General features: G+C 39.3%; 1 protein-coding gene across 1 annotated transcript in view; it reads right to left on the reverse strand.

Annotated features, from left to right (window-relative positions):
• Nucleotides 1-23,153, reverse strand: part of LOC140140069 (uncharacterized) — a 154,624-nt gene that overhangs the window by 26,164 nt on the left and 105,307 nt on the right. The window contains exons 11-22 of the mRNA XM_072161890.1: nucleotides 21,386-21,553; nucleotides 20,200-20,427; nucleotides 19,376-19,489; nucleotides 16,638-16,882; nucleotides 15,841-15,989; nucleotides 12,060-14,094; nucleotides 11,506-11,605; nucleotides 9,280-10,751; nucleotides 8,388-8,528; nucleotides 6,935-7,199; nucleotides 5,835-5,997; nucleotides 1,336-1,524 (exon numbers count right to left, since the gene is read on the reverse strand). Of these exons, the coding sequence (XP_072017991.1) occupies nucleotides 1,336-1,524; nucleotides 5,835-5,997; nucleotides 6,935-7,199; nucleotides 8,388-8,528; nucleotides 9,280-10,751; nucleotides 11,506-11,605; nucleotides 12,060-14,094; nucleotides 15,841-15,989; nucleotides 16,638-16,882; nucleotides 19,376-19,489; nucleotides 20,200-20,427; nucleotides 21,386-21,553 (5,269 nt within the window). The remainder of the gene's footprint in view (nucleotides 1-1,335; nucleotides 1,525-5,834; nucleotides 5,998-6,934; nucleotides 7,200-8,387; nucleotides 8,529-9,279; nucleotides 10,752-11,505; nucleotides 11,606-12,059; nucleotides 14,095-15,840; nucleotides 15,990-16,637; nucleotides 16,883-19,375; nucleotides 19,490-20,199; nucleotides 20,428-21,385; nucleotides 21,554-23,153) is intronic.

The raw sequence follows: 23,153 nt of genomic DNA on the forward strand, positions 1-23,153 counted from the left end.
ACTTTTGAGAGTTTCCATCATCAAAATAACAGAAATTGTACACTTTTCTAGTGAAATTGGCACAAGTCTAAGCATCCAGAATCTTGAGTATAGGCTGAGATATTACTCTTAATCTTACTATTAAATAGTATTTTTAGGTTAATTTTAATAAATGGTCATAAAATAGAATAGAAAATGTGTTTGCTAAAAATAAGAGTGCACAGGCTGATATTAGTCTTTGTACAAGTCTTTAGGCTTGATTGTCACAGCATACAGAAAACACCCCAAAAATAATTTTTTTCTTTTTTTTTCTTCAAAATTTGCAAAATTTATTACACGACTAAAGTTGAATTGCAAAACAAGACAAAATAATCTCTCTTTAATCCCAAAACATTACTACTTTATTTTTCTAGATTTGGGAGAAATGACATTCTGTTGCTTTTGTTGCAATGTCATTTGCCATTATCTCATCTTTTGGAAGGCTCTTGGGGCTTCTTAACAACAGTGAGATGTTCCGTATCCTATGGTACTACCAAACACATACCATAAAAATTCACAATAAGCAGACGATGGTGGACGACATTATTCATGTGGCAACAGCCAATATCGTAAACAAAACAGACAATATGACAGCAACACTGCCTGGACATTGGACGCTCCGTGCCGAGTTGTGTTTTTAGCTCTATTGGCCCGTTAAAGAAAAAAAAATGCACAAAATATATTTCTCAGTGAATGTATACATTTTCACATAAAAATAAATATTTTTGGAATCAAAATGAATGTGAAGAAAAAAAATTTTGTAGCCGGGAGTGAGTGGAACTCGATCTCAGGACCCTATGCGTGGCAGGCGAAAACTTTACCATTACACCACGCTAACCGTGATACACAGTGGAGGACATTTTAAGTATATATCATAAACATACTGTGCGTTATTCATACAAAACATTAAAAAAACAGTACTTACAATGAGGTTCACTGTCGAACCTCAACGGATTTAGACTGATAAAATAGTACTTAATAACATGCGTACAGTTTTGGAATAATTTGAGACATTTTTGTGTTTACGTGTAAAACCAATGACGACATCAAAATTCAGTCAATCTTGGCCGGCCCCCCTGCAAATAAGCATATAATGCCTATTAACAAATTGCTTGGACAAAAACAATTATTTATGGTATTTTATTAAACTTTTTCATTTCTTGTCTTTAATTTACAAGTGTATGTAACACAGATATTTGTAAATTGAAAAAAAAAAGAAATGAAAAAGTTAAATGAACTTCCGTAAAAAATTGTTCTTGTTCAAGCAACTCGTTAATAAGCACATATGATTATTAACAAATTTTTACAGTATCTTACCTGGGTCCAATGGCAACCCATTGTTATCCATTGAAGTACTAACATCCCTCTGTTGCATGGTCATCATACTTGCATCTTGTCTTTTGGGAGGTTCTTGGAGCTTCTTGACGACATTGAGATGTATTTCCGCTGAGGTAGGTTGATAGGGGAGGTGATTGTCTTGATTTGCAAGCATGGAATCATAGGTACCTGCAATTAAAGTGATAGAAAAACTTGCACAAAGACTTGACATGGAGGGGTGTGTGTGTATGTGTGTGTGTTTGCATGGTGGAGGGGGGAGGGTGGATGCTTTTGTTAGTTTTTATTTCCCGACTTGGACTCAGTCAAATTAAGCTTGAAATGAAATGCTTGGAACTTTCAAAACTTACATTCTTATACAAAATAGTGAAATATTTTCACTATAGTATTCGGCAAGGTCCTTTAGCACTCTGCCGATTTGGCACTATTTACAGACCCAAGCATGGCTTAGTTCTTTTTACATGATAATTCCGGAAGAGCGGTTGGGCGGTGCAAAAGGACGTTGCAGAATTGTATAACATGGGATAGGATCTGCTCTATGGAGGCCAACAGAGGCATTTTTCAGACATGAAAACTGGACTTGAAAAAAAACCCCAACAACACCGAAAACCATGCTTTTTAAAAACCGGTTTGCTTTGGAAGATTTTGCATACAATCCAACTGCATTTTATTACCAGAAGGCCTACTTGGATTCAATGATTCAAATTGTTGAACCAATATATTGCAAACCAGAGACAAATATAAAAACTATGCAATGCAACAAACACAAGTACCTCACAAGTAATATTTCTTAATAGTACTCCACATCAAATATTATTAAAAGGGAATTTTGTGATCCACAGCATTTCTCCCGATTGATTTCATTAGTAATGGCCTCCATTCAATCCAGTAGTGGTGGAGGGGGTATCAGGCGCATCCTTAAATTCACGTAAAAAGGATATTTTTTCAGACTAGGGTACATTACGTGTGTAACGTGAAAAGGGTATCAAATTCATGTAAAATTGGTGTAAAAGGGTATGTTTTTGGAGCTCTTACGTACTTAGGGTAGTTTTGCCAAGTTTGGGATTTTGTGCTTTCTCCTTCATTCTTGAAAAGTGAAAGAAAAGTTTGTCTTCTCCCTACTTCAATGCTACACCCCAAAAGCCATCCTTCAGCTGTCAGCAATGACAGATCCCTACTGGCCCAGCTAGCATACTAAACACGAGGTCCCCGGACAAGGTCACAACCTGGCCAGAACATACAACCAATCAGCATGTGTTATGCCTTTTTCTTAACTGTGTAGTATATATGAGGAAAAATATAAGAGGCTTTCCGATTGGCTAAACCTCTTTAAACTCATCAATATTCATGATAGTCTTGATAGCTTCCAGCCCAGAAAATTTGGTTAAGATCTGAACATGATCAAAAGGAGCAACAATGCAACCACAAACTTCTAGGTTTGTAAACAAGGTGTGTGAACGAACTTTTGACATGTGTGAAATATTTCCCGGGGTATTTACAAACACGCCAATTGAATGATTTGGAACTATTCGCTGGCTTTCCTTTACATAAATCAACGAGTTTCAAGATTTGGTTGGATTTACCACTAAATCCAACATGATAGTTAATGCTCTAGGATGTTTTAAATGGCGACGAAATTAGGAAATAGACCAAGCGAGACTGGCCGTGTTTGTCTTCCAACTTAAATGTATGGTTTACAATCGCCATGGTCGTCATTTGCGTGGACTTGCAGTTCAAAATTCTCTTGGAAATGTGGACATCCCATTCCCTAAAAATAAATTCTACAATATTTCAATGAAAAGGGTTGGACCTGTCCAAAAAGGGGAAATTATTGGCACAAAAATCTTGAAAATATTGAACATAGGCCTACTGCATGACCTGTGAGGTAAGCTTGAATATGTTTCTTGAACCAGACCACAGATTCCAATATCTGTGCACATGTGTACTGTACAGACTGTGCTCATTGCGTAACACAATTTACGAACGTTGCAAGGATGGATCTCATCTCAATCTATTCCATCCTGTATGCGTTTTCTTCTCGTGTGCGATGTCCTTGTGGGGGCGCTATTCAGCTTGCATCCAGACGTGTTTTTATTGTCGTGCTATTATTTATCCTTCGTTTTTACACTTTTATCTACGTTGTGATCAATTTTGATGTAGTAAGTACTGTCAACGTTCTTTTGTCATCCTATAATGAACTCTCGCTAGCCAGAGATTGACTTTATTTGCTCCCATTTGATGTGTTTACACTTCACGATTCTACAACAAGTCAGCGTAAGCTTCCCTGTACAAGTCTATGTATTACTAAAGGCTGACATTAAGTGTTTCATTGACTTTGAATGTCAACCCTGTGTGAAACGGTCGCAATGCACCTGTTGAACACCAGAAGTTCGAGCCAAAGAATAATTTACTCTCCTGACATTTTGAAAAGCTTGAACGGCAGCCCCAGTAACTTTATTGACAATGACTTACAGATTAAACTTGATGAAATTAATACATACCGTAAACGAAATAAACGCGGTTGTCGTGGTGGTAAAAATGTACCAAGAAAGATTCAAGTAGTTGAATCTGCCAGAAACTCACCAGTTACTGTTGTTGATTCTGGAAGAGGAGTCAATTACAACAACCTTTGTAAAGTAAAGTGTGAGACACCTGTCGCCACCAGTACTAAGCGCCCCCCATCTTTTGTGCTCACAAATGCACAATCGCTTATGAGCAAATTCAACGAATTTGAATTGCTCTTGGAACAAGAGTCTATTGATGTAGGCATCGTTACAGAATCCTGGTTTCGCCCTCACTATCCTGACTTTATGTGCAATATTGATGGATACGAACTTTTTTCAAATTTCCGTACTCACTCAAGAGGAGGAGGGGGGTTGCTATTTATGTAAACTCACAGATCCCAGCCAGAGAAGTTTCCGAAGTGTCAGTGCCTGATGAATTGGAATGTGTATGGGTACAACTGCAGCCAAAGCGACTACCAAGAGACGTCTCCGTCATTGTGGTTTGTGCAGTTTACATTCATGCGACTCACCAAATCAAGAACTTCTCAGACTTCATTTACTTGAATCAATTGACTTACTTCATACCAAGTATCCTGATGTAGGCTTTGTAATCATGGGTGACTTTAATAGAATGCAAATCAACAACATTCTTTATAACTGTAATTTGAAACAATTGATCAAGTTTCCCACCCGTGGTCAAGCCACTCTGGACCTTGTACTAACTAACATTGGCGCTCATTATAATGAGCCCATTCCCTTATCTGCTCTTGGGAAGAGTGACCATATAAGTATCATGTGGAAACCTTTTGAGCATGTTGCCAAACATTCCAATGTCAAAAGGACATATCGCTCCATGAAAGAGCACCAAATCAGAGAATTTGGTAACTGGATCCAGCACAAAGACTGGACCAATGTCCTTAACGCCAGCAACACTCAGCAAAAAGCTGATGCTCTCTATGAGTCTCTCCATGGTGCTGTAGAGTCATTCTTCCCTCTAACCACAGTAAAGGTTCATAATAATAATAAGCCCTGGATGTCTGATAAAATCAAAAAACTTGTCAAAAAAAAGACAGCTTGCCTTTTCAACAGGTAACAATGAGGTGTACAAGAAGCTGCGTAACAAGGTACAACGTGAAATTAAGAGGGCTAAGCAATTCTATTATGCTAACAGGGTTCGTAATCTTCAGGCTACCAATCCACGGAAGTGGCATCAGCAAATCAAGACCATGATGGGAAATACAAAATCTGAAGTCAGCATACCTGTCCCAGGGGTGGACAATGATGATCATGTTGCCATTGCGAATAAAATCAATGATCACTTTGTGCAGGTCTCCTCCCATATGACACCTTTGGATCTTTGCAATATTGAGACCTACTTACCGGCCATTGATTCCCCTCCATTTTACTGGCTTGTGCATGGGAGCACATGAAATGAACCAAAGAAATGATACATCCATGTTAAAGTGCAAACAAGGAATGTCTTTAAAAAAGATAATGCCACGGATGGAGATCAAGTTTCATAATTTAGTATTGATAAGCAAAAAATTTCATGCCTGTTTAGGCTTATCACAAGACTGAAAATGCCAATGGTCTAGCATAGCTCTACAGTTATGACGTTTTGTGATGTCTCTCTCCTTATGTATTGTATTTCATTGTTGTTTTAATCCAAACTTTTGCCTTTATCTCAATTTCTAATTTGCTGCCTTTGGCCTCCATGGACCAGTTTGTGTCACAAAGTGTTAATCACACAATTCTTCCAACAAATGCTTTTAAAACAAATTTTTACCAATATATCTTTCTTTTAAAAAAATAGAATAACTTCAATGAGACAAATGTGCACCACAAAATAAATACATGCAACAGCTTTGAGACATAGCTGTTGGGGGCCTTAGATAAAATATATTACTTGTGGCAAAAGCATTTGTAAGATATGAATTAATGTGCTGTCCACTCCAGGGTAGGATACACGGTACATACCTGGCTTGATGGCATATCCGTCATTTTGTCCATGGTGTGGTGCCGATGATACAGTATGCTGATGATGGATAACTGCAGATGTTGGCGGCTGTGTACCGTCTTCCTTCTCCTCTTCCTCGACTTCATCTTCAGCCTTTTCATCCTTTGGAATATGTACTGCAGTCTGAAAGATAAAAATAATGTAATTATGTAGGGATGTATTCTCTGGATCACATTTACGACTAATCGACTAATCACTGCTTATACAAATACCAAACTGTGGGAATGCGACTAACAGTTTCCACAGGAAGTGCAGTGAGCCTGGATCATCTGTGATCAAGATGACATGACATGTCATCAAAAGCTCAAAAAGTGAGTAAAATCACTGGATTTGTCTATGAAAATATAACTAATCCTCTGAAACAATCCTGCAAATGAAACTCTTTATTGTTATAATTTTCAAAATGGGATAGTCCATATAAATCCACATGGAAATATTGTGGAAATATCTTCCACAGGGGGAGTATGAATTTCAAAATGGAACACATTGTGCAGCTCTATTGTAATTAATTTCATACTCCCACTGAGAAAGATTCAACCCGAATCTTCCACTGCGGGAGGGTGAGTTTCATATGGAGCTGCCAATGTGTTCATTCTACCGTATTTAGTCAAATAAATGCCTTCGGGCGTTACATTTTCAAAGCGGGGTGGGGGGGTTAGGCGTTTATTCAAGGTCATTTTAGAACGATAATTCCCGTTAAAATCATTAGGTAAACTTAAAACTCACACTAAAATGACGAACTATGAACTAGAAACACTGACTTTTGGTTCACTTCCGGGTTTCTAATCCAGATTTTCGCCAAAAAGTGACGCTATTATCGACCATGTGTGCAACTTGGTAAGCTTACTACACAAGATAGCATGAAAATATTGGCATTTTTGAAACATCTTGGTTGAAAAAAGTGGTGGGGGGCGTTTATTTGAGGGGGGGGGGCGACTATTTGATGAAATACGGTATTTGAAATTCTTCCTCCACGCGGAGGATATTTCCAAAATCTTCCACAGGGGGAGTGTGAATTTTAAATGGAAGAGCCTGATGTGTTCAAAAACTTGTCCCATACCTGATATTGTTCCTTTTCCTCCTCATCCTCCTCCTCCTTGTCAACAAGCATAACAATAGGCTTTCCCTTACTACCCCTCCTCCGTCTCCTCCCTCTCTCAACCACCGTCCTCTCATCATCACTGGTAGCGGTAGTAGTGGATTCAACCCTTTGTCCTCGTTTGGTTTTAGTCCGTGAAGGTGGTGCTCTTTGTGAGGAGGAAGCTGGTTCTGTTGGCAAGATGCTGGCTTTTGAGGTATCCTTTTGTTTTCGTCTTCTCCTATGTCTGAGCAAATAAAAAATGGATATGAAAAGAAGATCAAATTAAGAAAACACTCCATATTTTCAAAATTTGCAACTGGTTCTTATTTGCGTTCATTAGGGATGTAGGCCTTTTATAATTCCACTTCAACACCAATTTTGTTTATGGCAAGACACTGGAATACCTGACACTACCTAACTGGAATAGGGTTAGGTTTTAGGGTTAGGATAATGGTTAGGTTTTCAGGTTAAGCTTAGTTTAGGGATACGATTAGGATTAAGATTATGAGATTAGAATTAGGGAGTATTATATCAAGTTCAATTGGCGTTTGACTATGGTGCGAGAAGTTGCAGGTTCGAATCCTAGCATTTGTTAGTATGCTCTCCTGTAAAAATTGAGTTAGCTTGAGATTCCCATCGACAAGAAACTGCTAATTGTCTTGTTGTAACTTGGGGAGCTGATCCTGGCTGCAAAGGTTAACTGTGGAATGTCTAGGGTGTGCGCTTCTTAGCTGCAAGTCCCAGTGCTGTTGTTCAATGGTTTATGGAAGGGCCGTAGTAGTCAGCAACAACCTGTAAAGTGTGCCAAGGCTTGAGGATCAACGTCTAGGCTTTACGCCTGTGCGTAGCGCATAATAAATCACTTCATTTTTTATGGTTGTAGGCATTGACCGCTTTTTTTCATACAGTTCAACCAAGATAGTAAACAAATACACTTTCAATAGACCATTTCATATCACGATCGGAAAAGTTCAGAAAATCACGCTATTTATTCAAGAAAATGTCTTGAATTACGGTACCCTTTCGCGTGAAAATAACGCTTATTAAGCCAATGTGAACATAGGGTCATTGGTTTAAATATTTTTCTAGCATATTAGGCTAACATCTCAGCTACTTGGTTTTTCACAATAAGATATGAATGGAAAGATATGATCAAATGTTCGCCATTTTTTGTAAGTTAAATTATTTTACAGAACGTTTTTTATGCATCACCTCTTCCACAAGTCAGTCTCTTACACAAGACATACCACCACATGCTTGATTGCACATTGAGTATCCATGGCAAAGTTACCTCTCTCACCCATAATTGACCGTCGAAAGTTCATCGTAGTTTATGCCTGTTACACATTGGAACTTCGCACTGTACATAATGCTGAAGAGGTACTTTTATGCACGCGCGATAGGAGAAATTATTTATTGATATAGTTTATACCTTGTAGGGTCTGTATCATCATCTTCATCACTGTCCAGATGTAGCAATGGCATATGGCCTTCATTCACCACTTGTTGCTGGTCTGCCGCAACACCTGCAGTCTCCTGTTGCTGTCTCAATCTCTCCATCTTCTCTCTATGCCTACAGATAATACAAACAGTAGGTCAAAGGTTTGCAACCAGTGAGTCAGGAGGTTTCCAAACATTGGATTGTAACCCAGGGTGGGGTGTCTTAAGTTTAGTTTGGGTGGCTATGTGTGGCTGCATGGACTCGAAAAAATAACCCAATTTTATACTTTCAAATTTGAAAAAGAGACACAAAATTATTGCAGTATTTGAAAAAAATTCTCACATTTAGCTAAAAAACAATAAAAAAACAAAATTTTAAAGACCAATAAACCAAAATGGCTGAAAATTGGAACCCCGAGTCTAAACTATGGCTAAAAATGCACCCTGAATCTGCCACATATCCCTGTACCCTCATTTCCAATGAGAACCACCACCAGGGATTGTAATCGGGTCTTTTACAAAATTTCATAGGGGGGGTAGGGATTATTATTGGACATGGGACTATAATCGGGTGATTATACAGTAAAAACATAAACTTAAACTTCAATGGGCTATTCCAGTTGAAATCCACACTACCCTGGGAAATATCTTTGACAGGGGGACTATGTTTTTCAAATGTAATTGGTCAGAGTTAATCATTTTGAAACCCATACTCCCTCTGTATTATGGCTTTACCTATATCTTCCAAATGGAAATTACTCAATTGTCTATTCTATTGGAAGGTTACTCAATTGTCTATTCTATTCAAAACTTCCTCTGTGGAAGATTTTAGCTCAATCTTCCACAGGGGTACTGTGGATTTCAAATGGAACAGCCAAACTTACTTCTTTTGCTCGAAGGCAATGATCTCATCAGGTGGAATCAGCTGTACTGTCCCAACACCGCCTCGGCTACTTTTGAACAAATACGGCTGTGGGGGACCATCTAAACGCAGTAATGGCATTGGTGCTGGTGGTTCCATGTGATAATTTGGATCCGTTTGAGATTGCGCTGGTGGCATGTACGGAAAATTGCTTTGCTGATATTGAGGAGGCTGGTGGAGGTGGTGTGATGGCCTGGGGTCAAGGGTCAAAAGCGGCATGGGAGGTACTCGGGGCGTAGATCCTGAAGGAGGTTGTGGCTGATAAGTTGGCCTACGGTGATCAAGAGTCAATAATGGAATTTGGGGTAGAAACAAATTGTTCCGATAACCCTTACTGCCTTGTCTCTGCTCAAACGACGGTCTGTCTTGGTGGAGCGTGACATGTGGGGGCGCACTTGCATGCAAGTTATCATCGGCTCGTTCTGCCCAACCCTGCCGAGGTGAGAATGGAAAAAATCCTTGCGGTGGGGGAGGAGGAGGTCCATGCAACTGGTGTCTATGGCTGCCATCTTGATTCAACATCAAGAGTGGGGGTGGCGCTCCGGGTTGTGCAAAAGCAAATGTATTGTGATATTCCGGAGGTGGACGTTGTCGTATATTATCCCGACTAGTCTGAGGTGCAGGTGGAGGATCATTTTCTGTTGCTGCAGCAGCATCGTCATCATGGTGTGAACTGGTTGAGTTGCTTGGTACAAATTCATCTGAATCTCTTGTCGGTATGGTGTCGTATTCATCCTCATCGTGCCATCCATTTTGTGCTTGACCGCCATTTTGTGAAGTGTGGTGATTTTGATTTGCATTATTATTTCGATTACCCATATCTTGATGATGAGGCAAGTTATTGACATCCACACCATGTCTTTGCTGGAGACTAGTATCTCTAATATGTGGGGATGCTGATGAAGTTCTAGTTTCTGGCGCATGCATTTCAAGATTCTTATTACCATTACTTGGTATATAATCTAAATCTTGTAGAGTTAAAGGCTGCGTTTCATGCCCTGAGGAATTTGATGGAAGACCTACGTTGCTATGGTGACCCTGAGATCCTTGTGGGTTTCTCAATTCAGAATAGTACACATCTCCAGGTTCATCTGGCATTTGCGATGAATCATTCTCTCTATATCTCTCATTACTGACATGTTTCTCATTTCTAAATTGACCAGGTTTGGTCTGTCGCAGAGACTGATGATGAAGCATAGACTCTTGCCCATGCCATGTTTGCAGCAGGAGTTGTGGTCCAGCCTGTGTGCCAGCATGGTGGACTCCATGCACAGACTGGGTTTGAGGATGGAGAAAGCCAGATGAATCTGTTGGATGAGATTGATGGTGAGCGTTGGTGGCCGAGTTGGTGGTGATTACAGCTGCAGTGTTTGGTTTGGGTTTTTGGTTGTCAGGTGGAGTATTAGTTGAGCCCAGCACTTCCATGATGCTCTTCTGTAGGTACAAAAAACAAAATAAAAAAAATAGTTAAAACAAAAGTCAAAAAGACGGGTTCATTTACACACAGTAGAAAAGGAAAGGTCCTTGGACAGAGCCCTGGGGAACACCGTCAAAGTTTGGAATGATATATTTGGTAGTATTGGCTCTACTACTTGACGACTTGATCATATAAATAATGCTATTTGTGCTGGTAAAGGATAAACATTGATTACAGTGGACAACAAATGAAAACTTTTTATCTGTTATGGAGGAAAATCCATGTATTCTTGGCTAAGTCAGGGCCGCTTGGTTTCAAATGTGAAGTCAGAATTTACCTAGCACGTCACACTTTCAAGTTAATTTTCACTGAGAATGCTATGTAAAAAGACATAAAATATATCCACCATCATGTTAGGGTTAGACTGTCCTTGATACCTAGTTTTCATCACTGATATGTCTTGCTGGAACCTTTCATTATGCTCATATTTTACATCACCCTCATTGGGTGGAAAGAAATCAAGGTGAGAATACAAGAAGCAATATTTTAGACTCATTTTAAGCAAATTTGGACTTGCATATATCTTGATGTGATGGATAAATTCTGACTTTAGATTCGGAATCAGCATGCTCGATTTAGTCTAGAACACATACTCTTACTAAAATAGCAAAATCTTTGTTGTCAAGTGTTATCAACAACAATGTACTAAAATATTTCCTATTGTGCAATTTTTGAACATGTATATTTGCAGACAATTTATTTGCTACTTACCCCCATCATTTTCCTGAATTCATCTTGTACCATTTTGCGTACATCAGTCGGTGAGGATTTCAATGATAATGCACTGGGTCCTGCCATACCACTACTGGGTCTGAATTGAAGAGCACAAAGAAAATTGATTTTAGTTGCATAATTATATCCTGGGACAATGTATTCATACCACTAGGCTGACTACTGTAAAAGTGGAAATTTTTGCGTGATTATTTTGCACACATTGCCAATTTTTAACTGTTTCCCTTTTAAATTTGTAAAGTTTCATTACATTGGGTCATTCCATTTAAAATCCACACTACCCCTGTGGAAGATTTAGCTAAGGTCTTCCACAGAAGGAGAATAAGTTTCAAAAAGAACAGACATTCCATTTGAAATACACACTCCAGTTGCAGAAGATATAGGTAAAGCCATAATACAGGGGGAGTATGGGTTTCAAAATGATTAACCCTGACCAATTACATTAGAAAAACATACTCCCTCTGTGGACAATATTTCCAAAATCTTCCCAGGGGTAGTGTGGTAGAACTGGAATAGCCCATTAATATACTTACCCAGTTAAATCTCTATGTAGTGCATCAACCTCCTCTTCATCCAGAGAACTGACATTCAATGAGCTGCTGTCACTTGATGGCTTCCTCACCTTCCCTCTCTTGTCTCCGCTACTTTGTCTACCATCAGGTGCATCTTCTCCTGTAACCTTTGACCCTAAAATGACCTCTGACCCGGCTACGACATCATCTCTATTTGTGGCTGACCGCTGTGACAAATCTTGCGGTGATGATCTCAACGATGGTGTCCTGGCTGGACTTCTGAGTCGTTCTCTTGCCTTCCGTGCTTCCGTTTTATAATCTACTGCTGTGCTGAGATGGTCGGATGTTACAACCGGGAGTTTTCTCTTTTTTGTTGACTTATCATCAGGTCTACTGCCCTCTTGTGATTCTCTTTGAGTTGTTTCTCTGCTAGTATCAGTATCGTCGGTTTCAAGTTGTTCATCTTTATCTTTCCGACCCTTCCTTCTTGACTCTGACCTCTGAACTTTGACCTCTTGTAACTGAGCGCTAGAACCATCTATACTTGCATCTTTTTCATTCAACCCAAAACCCACACTATTAGACTTCTTACTCCTTTTCCTCGATTCCGACCTTTGAACTTTGGACTTTCCAACCAAACTTGCATTTTCCCCAAGATCGACACTTTTTGACTTCTTACTCTTTTTCCTTGATTCAGAACTTTGAACTTTGCCACCATCTGCACTTGCCGCATTGTCTTGAATGTCGGCATCTTTCAGCTTCTTTTTACTTTTTGTTTTCTTCAAAAGCAGCTTTCTCATCTTGGCAACCAGATCATCCGTCTCCTCCTTACTAGCCACTTCATCCTTTCCGTCAATCAAATCTTCGCTACTCGATGACGGTTTCAACATCGCTTGTACTATCAATGGTTTACCATCTTTCCTGCTCCCACTTACTTTCCTTTTCCCAACATCATGCGGTGACTTCCTCCTACCATCCCCATCGTCAAAATGAACTCTCTGACTCGTGCTCGCTGATGTGCTCTCATGTGATGACGGTGCTATAGCAACGGCTGATTGACTCTGCAACATATCATGCTGAAATAACTCAGGATAATAACAATTTTCAAGCAGCCATAATGTATTCAACATCAGCTGCTGTGGTAGTTGCACTCTCAGAACCGCTTTTGATGCTTGCTCACCACCTCCATAATTCAAAAGCGCCCTCTGCTGACGTTCCGTCCACCTTGCTAACCACTGCAGAAGATCAACATGCTTCTGATATTTCTTCCCTAAATTCAGCCTGACGTTTGTGTATGGTTTGCTTGTTTCATTGTGCAGAAACGTTCCAGTCAATTGCATATCTTCAGACGGTCGTTTCCGTGGCGTCGATGTAGGCGTTGTCATCCTATATCCATGTTTACTGAATACTTGACCGTATATGGTCTCGTTGAGTACCCTATCACTTTCGTCAGTCCTCCTTCCAAGTACGCAAAACAGTCCCTTCCTAGGTACCATCTTATCAACAATACCATCGCTGTTACTTTCATCCTCGTCCATGTCGGAATCGTCCATGTCAAGACTTGTTGGAGAAATATCGACACTCTGCTCTGACGGAAGGCGAAGAGTACCAGAGATGTCCAACTCGATCTTTGACTTTTGTCGACCCAACATCTTTGACACCAACGGATTCAGTTCCTGCTTCTTTAACCGCTCGGAAAACATCCCCAACAGTGGAGCATCTGGCTTGCTAGACGGCGATAGATTCTGGGCGATCTTTCCAAATGCGACTAAGAAGAACGTTTCCAGGAAGTCGAGATATGAAGCGTTGCTCTCAAATTCTCTGGATCCTATTATTGGATAGGAATCATCGTCTTGAGAGAAGGACAGCATGCGTGTAAATTTCTTTTGTTTTGGGTGAGAATGCGCTGCTTGTCTTGGTGATACTGGATCTTCTTCACCTTCGTGGTATGGTTCGTGGTATTCTACAATCTGAGCCTTCATACTAGATGATACTTCAGCCATTTTATTGGATGCCTTCTTGGTAGAGTCTCTTTCTGAATCCGTCATTCCACCACCTTAACATTAAGAGATGATACAGAAATGAGAGAATTCTATTGGTGAATGTCATACAGTACATGGGCTATTCCAGTTGAAATCCATACGCCCCTGTGGAAGTCATGACCTTAATCTTCCACACAGGGAGTGTGAATTTCAAATGGGTCACCCGGATTCAGGTGACTCCGTTTGAAATTCATACTCCTGTGTGGAAGATTAAGGTCATGACTTCCACAGGGGCGTATGGATTTCAACTGGAATAGCTTAATAGTGATATTGTCTTAGATTATTAATACACAGATTGGAATTTTCCATGCCTGTGCCCTCTAAGCGTACTCGAATTCAGCTGACACCGGTACAGCGTACAGACCTGGCGACATCGCTTATCTTACGCGAGATGTTTCTTTTAGTGTACGCTCGCGCTGTTTGCGCTTATTTTGAGTTTGCTCACACGGTACCTGACTTAGCGTCGATCCCCTGAGGCAACATGCCATGTTTCCACGGTATGGATATTGTGATCACTTATTCATACATACTCACGATATAACGACGTTTCTGATTGGATTTGTGCCCTTTTTTGCTGGTCATAAATACCGTTTATGACCAGTACGCAGGGCATAAACAAGCTGCGCCACGCAGCGTTGGAACCCAATTAACACGATCCACGATTTGCTAGTGTTGCGTGCACGCCGTATGTCACGGCGCCCATCTCACGCGGGCGCTAAAAGATGACGCGATCACGCGTTGACTCTCGGCCGTTGACCTCATGAGCCGAGCTGCTTCCTGCAAGTAGGCCTACTCATTTTCTTCCAATTTATGAAGGAAAACGGTATGGAAATGTTATTTAAACTTGTAAACCCTTTTTATTTTCATCTGTATTGAATTGCTGAGAATGTCGGGGTATATGAGCAGGGGTTCATTCATAGGATTTCGGGCATGATGATCGCTGTTTATGCCCTCGGCTCACGCCTCGGGCATAAACAGCGATCATGCCCTCAATCCTATGAATGAACCCCTAATTTACTCACATACACAAATTGCCTGTTAGCAGCAGTAGTAACAGCAGTGATGTACAGTAGAAAAGAAACAAAGGCAGAAAGAAAGATAGAAGAATGGATGGACAGAAGGACAAAGGAAGAATGGACTGAAGGATGGGAGGAGTGAAGGAATGAAGAAAAAAATAAAAGAAAGAACAAAAGAAAGGACAGGAAGAAAGACAGGACAAAAAGAAAGAAATGTTAGAAAGAAAGAAAGAAAGAAAGAAAAGAAAGAAAGAAAGAAAGAAAGAAAGAAAGAAAGAAAGAAAGAAAGAAAAAGAAAAGAAAGAAAGAAAGAAAGAAAGAAAGAAAGAAAGAAAGAAAGAAAGAAAGAAAGAAAGAAAGAAAGAAAGAAAGAAAGAAAGAAAAAAAAAAAGAAAGAAAGAAAGAAAAAAGAAAAGAAAAGAAAAGAAAAGAAAAGAAAAGAAAAAAAGAAAGAAAGAAAGGGAAAGAAAAGAAAAGAAAAAAAAAAAAAAAAAGAAAGAAAAGAAAAGAAACGAATGAACGAACGAACGAACGAACGAAAGAAAGAAAGAAAGAAACAAAGAAAGAAAGAAAGAAAAGCAAGAGACGAAAAGAAAGAAAGATTAGCAAAAAGGAAGAAAGAAAGAAGTACAAAGAGAAAAGTACAAAGAGAGAGAAAGAAAGAAATGTAGAATGAAAAAACTGAAGAAGAAAGATGGAATGAAGGAAGTCAAAATAATAAAAAAAAGAATGACAGACAAATACCTTTTGATGTAGATGGTTTATCAGTCTGTGTTCCATATATATTCTCAGTGACTTGTTCAGGATCAAAGATGTGCTCTTCAAAGCTGCCATAGTTATCCTTTCTGTTGTTTAATTCTACCTTCCTCCTTTGACATTGTCTTTTGTAGTATCTGTGAATGAAATATAAATTAAAGTTAAAATTATGTACACACTAGGCAAAAACATGTTTGTTTTCTAAGTTGATGTAGACTTAGCTGCTTTGTTAGAGTAATGATGAGAGAAAGTTAAACAATTACTCAAAGCATAATTTTGCTCACCCAAGCTCTTTGGGAATGTCTCATTATTCCTTTCTTGCTCGGTTGATGGAATGGTGAATAATGCTTGTTACTGGTTAGAAACTGTTGGACTGTGATGTGAGTCATGACTCATGTGGTTTCAGAGGGGTGAAAAGGAGACCATTCATATCAGGTTCCATAAAAGTGACTTAATCCGGGACTAGGGCAGCAATATACTTTCTGAAGCTTACAACTCTTTCCTGCATTATGTAACTCATGTTACAGTCCTTGCATCACAATCTAACAGTTTCTGACCAGTAACAAGCATCAATCAGCATTCCATCAAACGAGTGAACAAGGAATAGCGATACATTCCGACAGTTCAGGTGAGTAAACTCAAGCTTGGAGTAGCTGTTTAACTTTTTTTGCCATGTTTGTTTTCTGCAGGCATTCCCAAAACAGAATCAGATACACATAGTTGTGTTTAAAAAGTAAAATCCAATTATCAGGGGAAAAAAGCTGTATGATTTAACATGACCTCACCTGTGCAATGATTCATATTTGACAGTCTTTCCCTTCCCTTCTTCCTTCTTCTCCTCCTCCTTTTCATGCTTTCGTTGTTTCTTATCCATCACCTCTCGTTTTCTCTTCAGTTTCTCCATCAGCCGACCAAACTTTTCCTGGACGGCAGGGTAGAGTCCGTCTTCTCCATTGTGGAAGTGCTTGGCTAGGATGGTAACTGTCTGTTTGTTGGCTGGGAGTTCTGATATGGCTGTTAATAGTATATCCTGTAGGTGGGAATCATTAAAATGCAATGAGACATTCATCAAGAGATATTCTAGACAAAATAAACACCTACATTTACATTTACAGGCATTTATGGCGCCATTCACAAAGTTACCATGGCGCTTACAAAAATATACACAAAAAGTCAAATAACAAGAGAACAGTTCAAGAAAACAAATGAGTCTTTAGCATAGACTTGAACGTGGATGTGGTCGCAGCAGATTTTATGTCCACAGGTAGTGAATTCCATGCCGTAGCGGCTGCAATGTGAAATCTGTTTTCGCCAGTCATTCTGTGGCTGCGTCTTGGAATAGCAAGCCGGTTAGTGTCAGAAGACGATCGCAAGGTACGAGGACCCTCCGCTTAATGAATGACAATAATTCCAAAACGGTTGATATGCAGTCAAACCAGAATTTATTTCTGCACATTATATCACCTTCATACACTCATAGTCTTGTATCAAAGCAGCCAAGCAGAAAAGTGGTTAAAAAAGTATGCAGAGTGTATTGATTGTGTATAATGTGCACTCTGTGTACTATGCACGGTACTTTTGCACACGTTCGTGTTGTGTAGGATTGATTCATTTTTCGAGCGGGTCGATGCATTAATATTTGGTTCCATTTTCCAATATATTTAGTAATAATTTTGTTATAAAAACAGTAAAAATTGTGTTTTTTTCCTTCTCGTATATAAAATAGGTTAATGAACACGTATTACTTGTTGGGAGAGAAATTAGACAAAATAATATACTTGCGCTGATTTTGATGCATCTAATGTGCATTAGACGCATCAACATTTCTCTCCCATATGCGCACACGTTCATTAACCTATAATCATTTGCTGCAATGGTCCTAATATTGATGCCGCAGCATACATTTAAATTAGCGTTACCCATGATTTGAAAGTTGCAGTAAAATCCTATTGCCTTGTATTCAGCATCCACTGAAGGAAATCTGTTCAATGTACAAACTCTCGTGGGATTATCCTTTTTTGTTTTGTGCATTTGTTGTAGTCATTGTAGCTGTTCTCAACAAAAACCCCTTCAGCATAACATAATTTGACTTAACCTTCCCACCACACAACATGAATGATAGCCAGTGAAAATAATCCCACTGACCATCCAGGATTCGAACCAGCGACCTATGGTTTACTGGTGCATTGCTAATGAGTCAGCTGGAAAAGAGTAGTAGGCACTAATAAGTCACTGTTAGAATGGATTAAGGTGTGGCATGAGTCATCCCATTGGGGGACACAGACTATGATTAAGGGGCACCGAGCCTTATGGGGGGGCACAATCCGTTTACCAGCAATTTACAATCCCCCCTGCCCCTATGACACTACACCACTGTAGATTAGTCACTTGTTTTAGGCCCTAATTTTTATTGAAATCCACATATAATATGATCAGCTCTTAATAGGCGAGAATCATTTGGTTTTTTGTTACTGTTCAATAAAGTTCCAACTTACGCATGCGTAAATTCACAAAAGCCGCAAATGTGCTGTGCCCAGCTGTGTGTACGCCATTCTATATCAATCCACAATGTTATGAGTCCCGCCGATTACGAGCTGATCAGAGTATACCTGTAAGCCAGAGAAGATATCTTACCCTTCCCAGAATCCTTTGCAACATGATACATCGCCTCATTTCATCAAATGACACTCCCATTACATTTGTACAGGTTCCCTTTGTTTCATTTTGAGAATACACCGGCTGAACATGAGTCGACAGTCAAGAAATAAACACATTTTGCCAGATCTGTACGTGCTCTGTTCATTGAGGTATATTCAAGGATTCTCGAGTACTAATATACTATAGGATAAGCCACTCGTTTGCGCAAATGAAGTCAGTCACACAGCCAATGCACGATCATGCATGTGATGGCATAGCTGTTACCCTTGTACGTGTAGGAGTGTATTTTCTGTGGAAGAGGTGGTGCATGTTTACGTCATCGTTTCAAAAAAAAATTAAATGGCGAAAAACGGCGAACATTTGGTCGAATCTTTCCATTACTATCATATCGTGAAAAACCAAATAGCTGAGGAGTTAGCTCAATATGCTAGGAAAATATTCTCTTCGATGACCCCATGACGAGACTGGCTAAATAAGCTGTATTTTTACTGGAAAGGGTCCGAATAATTGGCAGTCGATGCGCGCCATCTTTGAAAAATTTGGTGTACCAAACTCCCCAGCAACTGTCAATCAAACTACGGATAAGTCTGTTTCACTATTGAAGTAGTACGCACAACGTTGTCGTGCACATGTATAAAAATTTTAGGTTATTAAAAAAAAGGGTTACTATGGCGTTACTAGGTGTACCAAACTCCTTAGCAACTGTCACTCAAACTGCCGTAAAGTGACTTCACTTTTTATACAGGGCTTGAATACGAGTGTCACGGCCCTGGTATATTTTGTCACTATCGACCCATGTTGCACTAGATAGCAAATCACTACAGAAAACTGAAATGGAAGAAATGCATTATGGGAAACCTCCTACCTGGATCTCATCCTCCATTTGTAGATACTTCATAAAAGGATGCACACAGCTTGCCCATTCAATGATACTGAACAGTAGCATCTTGTGCTGCACCAATTCAGCTGGGTCCTCAGCCTGAAAAAATTGCACAAAAAAAATCATTCAAAAATGTGACCCGTTCTGACAAAACCAGGAACAAGTCTCATTTTTGATATTTCATGATTTGAATAAAAATGTAAGCACAGGACAATAAGCATCAAAATGATACCACAATTATATACATAGCATCAATACTTTTCAAGATATGGATCATTTTGTAAATGATACCTTGATATTTTTGTCGAACGGTTATTCGAGTAATGGACTCATTAGTATCCAGCTTTACACAGGATTGAATAGGAATTATCATAGTTCAACTGTCAATTATTGATTAAATAAGCCTCTTTTTAATAAGTACTTTCAAGGATTTGAAAGTCCACTCAGTCCCAAGGTCAAATACCATGGAATTAAGAATTCCAAAATTTGATTATTTTTTATGGGAATGTCATCTGTAAAGGCCTATAACTCAAAAACATGTCTGGCGATTTGTTCCGAGTTTTGTTGGAGCTGGTCACAAATATGAAATTTTTACTTAACTTGAGGAAATGTTTAACATTGTTCCATGCATGTCCTGTAAATTTGAATCTCATACACCCTCAGTGACAGATTCAACCTGATTCTTCCAGGGATGGTTTGAAATAGAGTAGTTTAATATGCTAATTCCATTTAAAATTCATATTCCCCTCCCATATCTTCCACACAGGGAAGTGTGGTTCATGGTACAGCTCACAATGTTCCTAACTTACTTTGACCCGCAGGGATCTCTCCCTCTTAGTCTGGTATTTCCTGATAGCAGTCGACAGTTTATCCCTCACATGAAGCAACCATGCTATGGTGCATAGATTACGAAAGCACATGAGAAGTTTGGAGAGACTCGCTGGTAAATGGTCAGTCTTTGAGAATCCTTCCAGAAGATCTAGTTGGTACTTGGAATGTGCAGCAAGGGCTTTGGGAAGCTGAGGAGTGGTCCCTTTCTGTAAAAGAATTCGAGAGGTGTTGGTTACAGAACTTGTGAGAGTAGATGGAGGAAGAGAAGGAGGATGGGAGGAAGAGAAGGAGGGGGGAGAATCATAGACTTGGTAGTACAAGCTGTCTTTGAGAATTCTTCCAGAAGATCTAATTGGTCCTTTGGTATTAAAGCCAATGATTAACCCTTTCTGCAAAAGAATTGGCTTAATTGTATCTGAGCCATATCATATCTTGCAATAGATATATGTACTATACATAACAACGACTACGCCCAAGAATACACACATCATGCAGCAGTAATCGCATACAGAAAATCAGGTGTGGTTTACGTCATTCCCAGCGGCCAATGTAAAAGTTTGTACATCGGCCAGACAGATAGACAACTCTGGGATAGACTGAAGTAGCAGAAGTCAACTGCCACAGCTGCAAACCTTCTGCTGTTGCAGAGCATAAGACAGAATCTCACCACAATATTGACTGGGAATCTACACAGGTTTCACTCAAAGATGATAGATAGAGTGCCCCTGTTTAGTGAGAGAGGCCATCAAAATCAAGAAACAAAATCGCCATAACTAAATCGCGATCAGGGACTGGAATTGCCATCCTTATACAACACCCTCATTCGACCAAACGTTACCAATGGTTAACAAAAGGGCAAGTCCAACACAACATCATAGGACTTCGTCTCATGAATATGTATGTCAAGGCTCGATGAAAATTCAAAACATATCGATTGTTCAAGTGCCAGAGGTGGGTAAGTGCAATAGCTGCCATGTGTAGATGAGTACAATATACTGTATTTAAATTGCTAAATGTTCACAGCACAGCTAATGCACTTACCCACTTCTGGCACTGAGCAATCAATGTAATTATATGAATGAGAAATAACAAATAAAGAGAAAGAAAAGAAACCTGATGATATTGATGATAATAATTTTTATGATGTTAATATTATCAGTTTACCTTTCTCTTTCCTTCTTTGTGCAGAAATCCTCCAAGTCGCTGCACATACCATTTTGCACACGGTAGACTACAGTGTGATGAGTTGAGTACAAGTAATATGCCTTGTATTACATCATTGATTTGGTGTCGGATGCGGGCTTCATTCAGCACCTGTTCAGCTTCTCCCTCCTATTTATCAACAACAAAATAACAATATATAGAATTATAGATTCATACGTAGTGGTAATACAATGAGAATAATAATATTTAAAAGTAGACTTCCACACTACTTATTTATTTCACTTACCAAGAGTGCGTTCAAGGTTAGCTCTTAAGTTTTAAGTACTAAGGAAACCAAAGACTTCCCCAGGAGGGTTATGGATGCCATCCATTGAACAAAGACACAGGATTGGACCTAGATCCTGTGTGGGATAACCTAATCAAACCCAGCAGTACCTGGGGCAAGAATTTTCCTACTTCGATGAAGTTGCAGTGTGACGTCATCTAATCAGGTTGGGTTTCTAGGCATTTTCAAGAAAATTCATAAGCTAATAACATCAGTTGACAATGAGGAAGTTCCTTAAAATTGCTCTGAGTAAACAAAATAAGCAAGGGCTGAAATCATATTTAAATTATTCTCAAAATAACAATACAGGAACAACTACGCATCAAATGAATGAACAAATGAATAAATTGAGTAAATGACCACAAGGTCAAATGAGTTAAACGTTGTTGTCATGATTGTTGAGAAGCCAATCAGAGTGATTGTTTATCATATCTGCTTTCTGCGACATTCACACCCAGGTTATCGCTGGTCATCTGCTCTGCACTCAATGGGTTGTTGGATCAAAATCGGGGAGGAAAAACAACTTTTTTTTCATTCCTTTATTCTTTCCTTTCCCTTCGGCAAAAAAGCAGTTAGGCAATTAGGATTATGGTGCAACAGCAAACACAGCAAACATGTCTTTTTCAATTAAATAAATAATACACCAGCATCACTGCAGAAAAAAACACTATCTATTAGTTTCTGCAAAACATAAACATATGCACAAAAGGTACCATTAAACTTAGACAGGGTGGTCAAAAAGGTCACTTTTTCAAAGGCAGATTTCTAAATTGGACAGAAATCTGCCTCTGAAAAAAGTGTAACCGCTTTTTGGGACCACCATAGCTAGAAGAGGAAATTTCTTGAATGAACATCAATAAGACACATTCTACATCTACTGCAAAATCTAAACATGGTACTCTTTTGCCCACATTTTGTTTTAGTGTTCTCCAATAATTCAAACCTCATTTCAAGTATATACAGTGCACAAAAGGTATCCGTACACTTAAAACAAAAACAATGTCATAATGACACTAAACCTAATTAAGTGGTCAATATGGACTAATTTTGTGCTGTGTATTTTGATACCTCATTTGTCTCAATGCACCTTTATTTTTCCAACTTCAGAGGTGTAAGTGCATGAGGTAACGATCCACTCCCTGAAAAACATGCGAGCCAAAGGCGAGTACCTCGCCAAATTTTCGGAAGTGCAAGGGGGCTTGTCTGGGGAAATAGGCTGCAGGGTATCACCCCCCTTTTTTTTACATTTCCCGAATTTTTTTATATTTTGGCTTCATTTCCAGAATTCCGGAAATTTCCGGAAGACTTACACCTCTGCAACTTCTACCAATTTGAATGAAAAAGGAGAGCCTTTCACAAGTGACAAAGATTTACATAGACATTTCTGTCGAAACACACTAATTATTATGAGTACAGCGAGTGAGTGTTGATCCGTCATGCTAT

This window comes from Amphiura filiformis, chromosome 2, assembly GCF_039555335.1.
Source record: "Amphiura filiformis chromosome 2, Afil_fr2py, whole genome shotgun sequence".
Taxonomy (NCBI): Eukaryota; Metazoa; Echinodermata; class Ophiuroidea; order Amphilepidida; family Amphiuridae; genus Amphiura; species Amphiura filiformis.